Here is an 11,139-nt window from a genome sequence, read left to right on the forward strand (position 1 = left end):
TCTGCCACCATTCTTTTCAGAGTAGACACCTTAAGGGCTTGTTCCTCATCTTTGTACCCTTTCATTTTTTGCTCATGAACTAACAGACTACTTCGCAATTCATCAATTGACATGGTGGTAACATCGTTTGATTCTTCAATAGAACATACCACATAATTGAATCTCACAGTCATTGATCTAAGAATCTTTTCAACTACTATGCATTCAGTTACCTGTTCCCCATGCATCTTCATCTTGTTCACTATGGATAGGGTTCTTGCGAAGTATTCGTTGACCGTTTCTTCTTCTTTCATACAAAGAACTTCGAATTCTCTTCGTAGTGCCTGTAATTGCGCTCTTCTCACCTTCGTAGATCCCTGGTTCTTTTGTTTCATTGAATCCCATATCTCTTTTGCGGTGTTTCGTTTCAAGATCGTCTCCAAGGTACCTCTATCAATCGCTTGAAACAAGTAATTCTTGGCTTTCAAATCCTTCAATTTTGCATCTTTCACCGCTTTGATCTATTTTGGGGTTGCAACTGCTGGTGCTTCAGGTAGACTTGGAATTCCATCTTCCACTACTTCCCAGAATTCCTTCGACCGTAGAAGATTTTCCATTAACATAGACCAGTGATCGTTGTGCCCATCGAATCTTGGAATAGCTGCTTGAACGAAGTTATTATTCTCTTTCTCCATGCTTTCACCGTCGAGATTTCCGAGGCCCCGTCAACCGGAGCTCTGGTACCACTTTGTTAAATTGAAGACTGATTTTGCAAAACCTTGATTTGTATTCAATTTCTTAATTCTAGAGATATTACACAATTGAGTTTATATACTCAGCATGCACAAAACAGAAACAGCAATGGGCTTACTGAACAGACTCAGCAAGGCCCAAACAACTAAATGGCCCAAAAACAAAACTAAATAAAAAACTATCTCAACATGTTGGATATAATAAACCATAAAATATTGTGAGATACACATAAAATTAATTAGATGATATAATTCAAAAGTAGTTACAATTTGATTTTTTTTTTGTCAAGAATAGTTACAATCTATACTACTATCTATTAAAATCAATGTATCATGTTTTTACATTTTTGCCCCTAGGAGGGGCAATTTGGTAATTCCATATTTCATGGATTTTGATTGTTGACACCTCATCATGCCATGAATTTCCATTTTTGCCCTTCATCAAATTTTTTAATTATTTTCTAATTTTTATATTTTAATAACTTTTAACTATTTTCCAATTTTTATATTTTTAACAATTTTTTTCAGTTGCTTCTACATTGCCGTTGTCGGAGATTAATGTATCGTTTGACCCGGTTTTTTTTTCTCCAACTTCTCTACATTTTTAAGGAGAAGTTAGGCCAAACATAATATCAATTAAGTACTTACTAAAAAAATACTTTTTTTGAATGCATAAAATTGAATGGAATGTTACTTTAAAAAACTACTTCTCGAATATTTATTTCACAAGCACCTCTTTTCAACTCACGCTGGGAACCTTTTCTTTTATTTTTTTAATATTATATTTCAATATGTTTTTTTCTTTCATTTAACTTTATTTTATTTTATTGAACCGTTCCATTTAATTTTTTAAGGAAGTTCCATTTAATTTTATTATCTTTTTTCAAAGGAGCGTTTAGAGTAATATTTTATGCGTGTCTGTTTTTTTGTTACGCTAATGCGTATAATTTTTCTTGGCATTGCATAATGCATATGATTATTTTTATAAAATTTTGATTTTAATTAAAAGTAAAATTGTAGATGTCTTTTCTTCAAAAAAAGTATAGATGCCTAAAAAAATTATACTTACATATATATATATATATATATATATATATATATATATATATATATATATATATTGTAACAAACTATGCATATCTTTTTCTTATTCAAAAAAACTAAACATATCTGTTTCCATGACACCAACAATGTAACAAATATAATATCATATAATATAAATTCTTATGTTTTTCAAAGACACCAAAAATATGATATTCTTATAACGAAATTTGTTACAGAGTATAATTGAAATAGAAAAAACCAACTATTTTGATATTATTTATGTTATTATTTTAGACTCCTTAAATTGTTTCTCCTATTCAAATATTTAACAAGTCATTTATATGATGATACAAATTTGTATTCATGTTACACAAAATAACGTTATTGAGTAAATATAGTATTTGTAAAAAAAATATCTTTTATTTTTTAACATTTTTAGCCTTCAAAAAAATATTTTAAACATTTTATTTATTTATTATGTTAATTCATAATAAATTCAAAGTTTTGTCCTCGTGAGCTTAACTCAGTTGATTGGACCAATGCATAAATACATGCCAACCATAAAAAATAAAAAAATTCACAGTTTGTACAATATTTTGCCAAACAACATTTAACTTAAAAATAGCTTTAAAACTAAAAAAACAAAGAAACCAAACAACTTTAGCTTCTTTCGTAAAGACCTTTATTTTAACTTTGTTTTGAAGTAACTTTCAAGTCGTAAAAAACCTTGGCCAAACGGTATCTAAGTTCAGATGGAAACACTGTTTCACTTTCTTCTTCATAAGAGGTCATTTTCTTCCTTTTTTCATGGTTCTGAGACCATGCATGACTTGAGTTGACTGATTTTTATGGCTGGAGGGGTTCATTTTTCGACATTGTTTCAGTTTGCCTATTCAAAGTTTTGCATTCAACCTAAAATATTAGACCTTACTTATAAAAAAATAAATTATAGGGAATATTTTGTCTTGGCTTGGCCGTTTAGGATAGAGAATATTAAGTTCATGTGATTCGAAATGTTAATATGTTTGTTGATGATTATACGATGCGATATCATAACTTATTCCACCTCAATGTTTGTTTTGCTTTGATAAGTAATTTCATATTTTGTGTTTGCAGTAAGAGCAAACAAATGAGCAGGTGATGATGGAAAGGGAAATAGCACAAAAGAGGAAAATTTTATATATCTTCTAGATTGGGTAAGTTGAACTTCTTCTTTAAATTCTCTATTTTGGATTTCTTTCAATCTTCTTTAAATTAATATATTGTTTTTGGCATGTACATCAGCTTTGTTCTTTGTGTGCATTGAATTTCATCATGGTCTTAACTTAGCTTTCTAATATTTTTGTATTTGGTAAGTTTCAAGTTTCTATTAACAAGTATCATTTGTTGCATTTTTTATTTGTCAAACATCTTCATTTGTTAATCCTAGCATGATGTATGTTAATATTTTTTAAGCTATCATGTTGCCGTTTTAGAGGCTTAAAGCAATAAATATGATGTGTACCACTAAATTCATTAGATTGAAACAATATATGGATTGTGGTGAAGAATGTGAGTTTGAAAAAATTGGATTGAAACTATATATGGATTGTGGTGGAGAATGTGAGTTTGATAAATATGTGCATCCTATTGAATTGACCTGTATAATATTGCTATGGAACTTTCATAGCTTAAATCTCATGAAGACATTGGTGTGAAAAATTCATAGGTGTAAGCTTACTTATATGATGGCTACCGGGAATGTCGCGTCATTTTTCGGAGATCAAAGCTATTTGGTTAGCGTTTGACTCACTTTTTATTTCACGACTTTGAAAAAATTTATTTAAATTGGGGGGTCCGGGGGTTGGTTATATTTAGGGAAGGTATTAGCACCCTAAATATTCGTAGTACTCTACGAGAACCTTTTGGTTTTATTTAACGTTTTGTGCTATAAACTTGCTTGCTTTTTTTTAAAAAAAAATGAAACTTTGAAATGATTAAAAAAAGGAAGACCTAATTATCTACATTTTATTGATTTGGAAGGACGAGTGTCCTCTGCCTACGTACCCGTGAGGGATCAAAACCTCGTAGTTCGGGGTTAAGAAAATGACGTTTGATTTGTTTTGTGTTTTTTATTAATTTTGAAAAAGGTTTTAAAATAAAAGCCAAGTGGCAAATAAGAATTGGTTTGTATTTTTTATATTGAAAGAAAAATAACTCAAAGTAGGATTAAAATTGATTTGAAATTTGATTAAGAAAGAAAATAAAAAGAACGCTCGCTTGATTGAGAAATCAAGGTTTATTATGAAAATATTTTTGTGATTTTGGTTATTTGCATGTTTTTGTTATTTTTGAATATTGAATAGACCATAAAATAAACTAACGTAGCAATAAAAATAAAAGCGTGAGAATTTTGTAGCGACGTTGACCGCCACAAAATCTCCTAACCTAATCTAATTTTTTTTGTGTTTTTTGATATATAAAAGCGGTAAAGGAATAAAAAGACACACACACACACACACACACACACACACACACACACTTTTTCTCACTTATATTTGTACAATTGACCTAATTACATTCTAAATCTATGCAATAAGATAAATGACAAAATTTTAAAATGCATGTGATATGGTAAACGATAAAATAAAAATGCATGATAAAATAAAAAAATGCATGAATAAAAGAAAAAGAAAATAAATAAAAGGGAAATAAAAGAGACTGGGGATTCAAAATGGGCCGTTGATTTGATCAACGGCCCTGATCAAATCAAGGGGCAGATGCTGCAGGCTGTTAGATTGAAATCAAAAGGGCTAGGAAGGCGAGGGTTCATGCTAGAGCATACACCCCGCCACACTGGATTCCAGGGATATAAATATCCCTCCTCGTACAGCTTTTCCTCATTTTCATTGTTGTTTCTCTCTCATCTTCTTTCTCGTTTTCTACTTCTTCTTTCTCCTTCTTATCTTCTTTTTTGGTTCTTTTCAAAACAACCTACAAAATAAATAATAAAAAAAAGGGTGACCTTGAACAAAAGAAGGTTTATACCTTTGGTTTAGAGATCAGACCGGTTTGTGTGGCTGTTGGTTCCGATCTGTTGCTGTGTGTATTTGCTCGATAAACACTGGTGAAAATTGTGCGGGTTTGCAGGTTTATTGTGGATGAAATTGTGTCTGTGAGATTGTGTTGATTTTGCAGGTTAATTGTGCTGTGATCAATTGGGTTTTTTCTGGTGAATTTTGTGTGTGAATTGGCTTTGAAAACTTTGTGATTCTGGATTTTCTTTTCAGGTTTGATTGTTGAAAATTGGTCCCCTTGCTTCTGAGAATCCTTGTTCTTTTTATGGCCAAATCAAGTTTTAAGAAAGGAAATTGATTAATGAAAAATTAAGGGAAATGAATGGTGGTTTAATGGACAAGGACGCGTTTGTGTTGAGAAAGGAAGGAAACAGTGGACTTGAGACTGATTGCCTGTGATTGAGGCGTAGGAAAGGAACGAAGAAAATGAAATGGACCCTGGACAAAATATTTTGGACTTATTGACACTTTGTTTTTTTTTTGGACACTAATTAAAATGAAAAATAATATAAAATAAACCTAATAAGAAATAAAATAAAATCAATTTAAAATAAAGCAAAGTAAAACAAAATTAAAAGATGAAAAATAAAAGGTAAGATAAAACTAAAAGACTAATAAAAAAGAAAGGTGAGAAGAGGGCCCAATATTGGACCAAAAAATGAGGTATTTTAAAGTACCACTTTGCCGAATTCTTTCACTGAAAAGACAGAGAATATTCCGGGTAAGAGGACATGTGTCAGTGGGACCTTAGGTCAAAAATTGGGGTATGACAGATGCCCCTATTTAAGTTTCTTCGTCCGGAGACTTGAAGATGGAATCTTTGAGTTGACGGACCGAAGAGACTTAAATATAAAAGTACACCAATTTTGGACCTAAGATGCTATGAAATGCTCATGATGCAAGTACGAATGCAGGACGACAAAAATGACTTGACTAGGACTGGAAAACAACAACGGGATACCCAAGTTCATTAAAGAAAGGGATCTGACACTGCTGGGGAATGTAGTTTTACTGTGGAAGAGATTGTCTACTACCGTATCGGTTTGGAATGATAGCTTAATGAAGACAAAACTTTTTAGCGACATCACTTGAACAGATAAACTGGGGATGACACTCGAGAGAGAAAAAAAATGTGATTTCAAACTGAAACTTGGCGAAAGGTAAACTCAAGCGGTCCGTTGTTTAGGACTGACTGCTTAAAATAAGACAAAAAGGAAACTCAAGCGGTCCGTTGTTTAGGACTGGCAGCTTAAAATAAGACAAAAAGGAAACTCAAGCGGTCCGTTGTTTAGGACTAGCAGCCTGAAATAAGACAAAATGTAGACTCAAGCGGTCCGTTGTTTAGGACTAGCAGCCTGAAATAAGACAAAATGAAACTCAAGCGGTCCAGTGTTTAGGACTAGCAGCCTGAAATATGACAAAAAGGAAACTCAAGCGGTCCGTTGTTTAGGACTGGCAGCTTGAAACATGATAAAAAGGAAACTAAAGCGGTCCGTTGTTTAGGACTAGCAGCCTGAAATAAGACAAAAACGAAACTCAAGCGGTCCGTTGTTTAGGACTGGCAGCCTGAAACAAGATAAAAGGAAACTCAAGCGGTCCGTTGTTTAGGACTGGCGGCTTGAAACAAGATAAAAAGGAAACTCAAGCGGTCCGTTGTTTAGGACTGGCAGCTTGAACAAGACTAAAAGGTAGATTCAAGCGGTCCGTTGTTTAGGACTGGCAGCTTGAAACAAGATAAACTCAAGCGGTCCGTTGTTTAGGACTGGCAGCTTGGAACAAGATAAAAAGTAAACTCAAGCGGTCCGTTGTTTAGGACTGGCAGCTTGAAACAATTGAAGACTGAAACGAAAAGATGCGACCAAACAAGACTTGCGGCAACTGATGCAACCATGTATGAATGATGTTGTGTATATATTGTGTATGCATGAGTGCATGAATGCGTGAAATGTATGAATGTATGATTGTATGAATGTATGAATGTATGGATGTAGCTCGTACGACTGTATAAATTGGATATGACAGGCGACTCGATGAAACGAGACAAGATATGTAGGATGGGAGGCGGACTGACATCGCAGTACAAACACTCAGCAAACTTCCTTGGAGATGATATTATTGTGAACAAATTGAGCCGTTGGCGGTGTAAAACCCGACACAAGGTAGCAACTGATGCCTCTTGGGGAGAGAGCCCATTGTTTAACCAAAAGTCTGGAAGAAGTCGCCGTTTGTAAACTGGCGCAGAGTGCTCTTCCTCTGGCATGCTTCAACAGTCATGTTTTTTCTTTTCTTTTTTTGAAAATCCCTAACTTTTGCCTGGACCGCCCTTTCGGGTTTTCAGTCCACCGGGAATATATTCCTTTTTTATGCCCCTAATTTTTGCCTGGACCGCCCTTTCGGGTTTTCGATCCAACGGGACGCTCTCTATTGCCTAAGCCGCCTTTTCAGGTTTTCAACTTAGTGAGCCTTTATTTTTGTATTATATTTTTTGTATTTTTGGACTGTGACAACATCTTGCTCAAAGCAGAGGTCCTCTCCATAATGCTTAGCCATGTTTCTCTTCCAGAATGTGACCGTTTTCGAAGCTGATGTTGATGTACGCTTCAACTACTCACGCGTTCAAAAAGAGTGTGTTTGTTGTTCACACTTTTGAAAAGATGTAAAAAGAGTTTTGTATTTTGAAAACTTTTGCCTCAAGTATCGCCATCAAAAATAGAAGAAATTTTGCAAAATAGAATAAATCAGAATTCCAAACAAATGGCACAGACTCAAATTTGATGAATTGGGTGGTGGCCTACCAATGGCGTGGCTCCACGGATCTTTGAAAATTTTGGAAAATGGTAAATATATGGGAAGGTACATTGAACACAATAACCGTTATACACCCTAGCAACTTTGAATGCCCCAGTTCCGAGTCTTTGATCTGCAAATGCTTCGAATCGGAAGTTCTTTTGACGACTGTATGCCCCAAGTGGACTGTGCTGACTGAGGCAGTTACTTTGTCATGATCCTTAACTTTTGCATAGATCGCCCTTTTCGGGTTTCAACCTATCAGGATAATTATATCTTTTTTTTTTGTCTCTAATTTTTGCCTGGACCGCCCTTTCGGGTTTTCAGTCCACCGAGACGCTCATTTTTGCCTAAGCCGCCTTTTCAGGTTTGCGATTTATCGAGCTTTTTATTTTTGACAGAGTATTTCTTGACTGCATCAGTGTTCATAGGACGCGTGAGTTTGTCACCACCCGTAGTTGCGAAAGTCATTGCACATGGGCCTTCACAGTTAGGCGTCCACTTGCCCCTGGAGTCTGGTTGGAAAAATAGTTCCTTTTTAGGCATGAAGTCTCCTTGAATTTCATGGGGACGAACCTTCTTGTTAGAAGCTTGTTTCAAACCTCTTTTGGTATATTTGCACCAGGTCGTCATTCGTTTAAATTCAATGAAGCTTGGACTTTAGCATAACTCCTATTGACGGGACTTCGACTTCCACAAGAAGCACGACCTCCATCTTGCATATTGGGGAAGGAGGGGGGGTTGCCCCTGTTGAAATGTGTACTGAAGTACGATATCCATGCGAGGTAACAGTAACATCTCATGCCAGTCTTTATAAATGACTGCCATCTTCTGGACGATCTTCTTGATATTTTGTTTGCAGCTTCGACGGCTAGATGCCCCAGTATGTGAGAGATCTTATCGGGAGTCTCTCCATCTTCCTCCTTTTTAGCTTCGGATACAAGGAACTCAAAGTTGGGAGAGAGTACATGGTTAATGTGTTCAACGGGTTTATTAATGCATGATTTGATTATTGATTTTGACAAGCAAGTATAAGTTATGATTATGCAGATATTTGAGAATGAAATTTATTTTTTTGGTTTTTTGTATTACCATTTTTCCAGAAAAAGCACAAAATAAAACAAAGTCGGGACCAAAACGACCTTTTTATTAATGATGGAAAATACATGAAGCAAAAAGCCCTACACAAGTTCACTTTCGTCTCGGGCGGGACGAAAGGATTTTTGAAAAGCGAAAAGCGACAAACAAACATTATTTGAACAAATAAGTAGTAGAAGGAACATCAAAAACGACCCAATTACAGCTAACCACTCCTCGTGTTAAGTCTTAGAAGGTCAGGCGGTTGGTCCGGATCAAATTCTGGACTTCTTTCTTCAGTGCATTACAATGTTCAATATCATGGTCAGGTGCCCCTTGATGGAAGTTACAGAAAAGGTCAGGTCTATACCATGCTGGCAATCCTGCTGGCACCGGAGGAGGCGACTTGGTCTGGACTAGATTCTTTTCGAGCAACTGTGGAAGCAAAACCGCATATTTCATGGGAATCGGGGCAAATTGTGCCCTTGAGGCCTGTTGTCGAGGCTGATGTTGCTGATACTGTTGCTGAGGATATTGTGAACGGGTGTAATAGCGGCCACATGTTGATAGGCCGAATATTTTTGCTGAGGCCGCCCTTTCACCATACTAACCTCCTGCTCTTTCTTTTTCGAACTACTAGCGGGGACACTTTCATTGATCAATCGTCCTTCTCGGACTCCTTCTTCTAGTCGTACACCCGTAGCAACCATCTCAGCAAAGTCCCTGGGGGTACTTCCGACCATATTCACATAATAGAACTGACTGAGAGTTTTAAAAAAAGAGCTTGGTCATCTCCTTCTCTTCTATGCGCGGGCTGACTTGGGCAGCAGTATCCCTCCACCGCTGGGCATACTCTTTGAACGTTTCTTTGTCTCCCTGAGTCATAGCTTGTAGATCACTTCGATCTGGGGCCATATCCACATTGTAACTGTATTGCTCCACAAAAGCATCACACAGATCTTGAAAAGTTTGGATATTTGTTTTATCTAGATTCATGTACCATTTTGAGGCAGGACTAGCCAAACTTTCATGGAAGAAATAGATAAGGACTGAATCATCCTTGGAATAGGCAGACATTCTTCTCACATACATTGTTAGATGTTCCTCAGGACATGATTTTCTCTTATACTTCTCGAAGTCCGGTACCTTGAACTTGTGGGGTATTTGAACATTTGGCACCAAACAAAGATCATAAGCAGTCTTCCCAAATACTTTCTTCCTGTGGAGGGCTCTCACATCTCGCTGAATTTCATCATATTTTTGCTGCAAGTCATTCACTCTATCATAGGCTTCCATATCCCCTGAATGGTAGATGGGCTCTTCTTCTTGTGGAATGGTATGCATCACAGGTGCTGAATAGGTCATAGTGACTGGAGGAGCTCTCATAGGAGGTGGAGGAACATGAGCTACATATTGATGGGTAGGCATCTGAGCTTCACGAGCAATGGGACGGAGTATTTTGCCAGCAGTAAGAGGCGGGAACCAGGGCACGGAACGTTGTGGAGCAGAGTACTCCGGAGTATCGGCACAAAACATCCATTCAGGGCCAATAGAAACAGTTTCGGCTTGAGTCCTGATAGGAGGAGCAGGAGGACGTGCTTGAGCAACCGTCAGTGTCTTCATCAATTCAGTCATTTCGTCCATCTTGGTCTGCATGGCTGCAATTTCCTCCCGAAGCAATTGATTTTCTTGCTCGAGAAAATCCATCTTCTCTTTATGATTGCTCGAGTGTTGTACATGCGAGTTGATTTCAGACGAGGACGCCATGACAATTTCGAGGTGGGTTGACCTTTTATGGAAGAGAAAAATTTGTGAGACTCAGAATTGAGACTATGAAATGCAGAATGATGCATGATGCTTTATGCAAAAATAGGACACATTTTTTCGAAGGACTTGTCAAAGTAATTGTAAACATCATAAGGAATATTGTTTCATTTGATAATTTGAAATGTTAAAAACAGTTCCCTTAAAAGCAAAGCCAAAGACAAAGTCCTCGACCAAAGCTAGGGTCTAGTTTAAGACCTTTGAAATTGTATTCCTTGGTGTCCCTCTTTATAAGGTTCATACATATGATGTTTACAAGACGACTTATTTAAGTCCTTCGATGTTTTGATGAGAAAAAGTTTTTATGAATGAATGTATGTATGCATGGTGAGGTTAAGTCCATAATGTTGGAGCTTAGGGGTAACAACGCCATTTGGTAAAGGCTAAGGTTTTCATTTGCACATGTAACAAGGGTTCTATCAAGGTTCCCAAAGTTTTCAACCACGTCTGGATATTTGTTAGGTGACGAGAGTACTCTCGTTCCAACAATATTCATCGGTTAGTCTCGTTTGGGTGTAGTATCGCGTGACGACCAATACGAGAGTACTCTCGACTAGCCACCGCACCACGTCCTAAAAAGCCAAGATGGGTTAAAGGTGACTAAAGGTTCTCAACTTCGA

At 36.4% G+C, this 11,139-nt stretch overlaps 1 protein-coding gene across 1 annotated transcript; it reads right to left on the reverse strand.

Annotated features, from left to right (window-relative positions):
- Nucleotides 1–9,466: 9,466 nt before the first annotated feature.
- Nucleotides 9,467–10,462, reverse strand: LOC146911201 (uncharacterized). The gene has a single exon (XM_085729502.1). It carries the CDS (start codon nucleotides 10,460–10,462, stop codon nucleotides 9,467–9,469), a length of 996 nt encoding a protein of 331 aa, XP_085585628.1.
- Nucleotides 10,463–11,139: the final 677 nt, after the last annotated feature.

This window comes from Medicago sativa, chromosome 7 (genome assembly GCF_051527215.1).
Source record: "Medicago sativa cultivar Bolivia chromosome 7, Bolivia_mono, whole genome shotgun sequence".
Lineage (NCBI taxonomy): Eukaryota > Viridiplantae > Streptophyta > Magnoliopsida > Fabales > Fabaceae > Medicago > Medicago sativa.

What these genes read in the sequence shown, in the direction of transcription:
- LOC146911201 (XM_085729502.1), bottom strand. Translation starts at nt 10,462, where the DNA reads ATGGCGTCCTCGTCTGAAATCAACTCGCATGTACAACACTCGAGCAAT.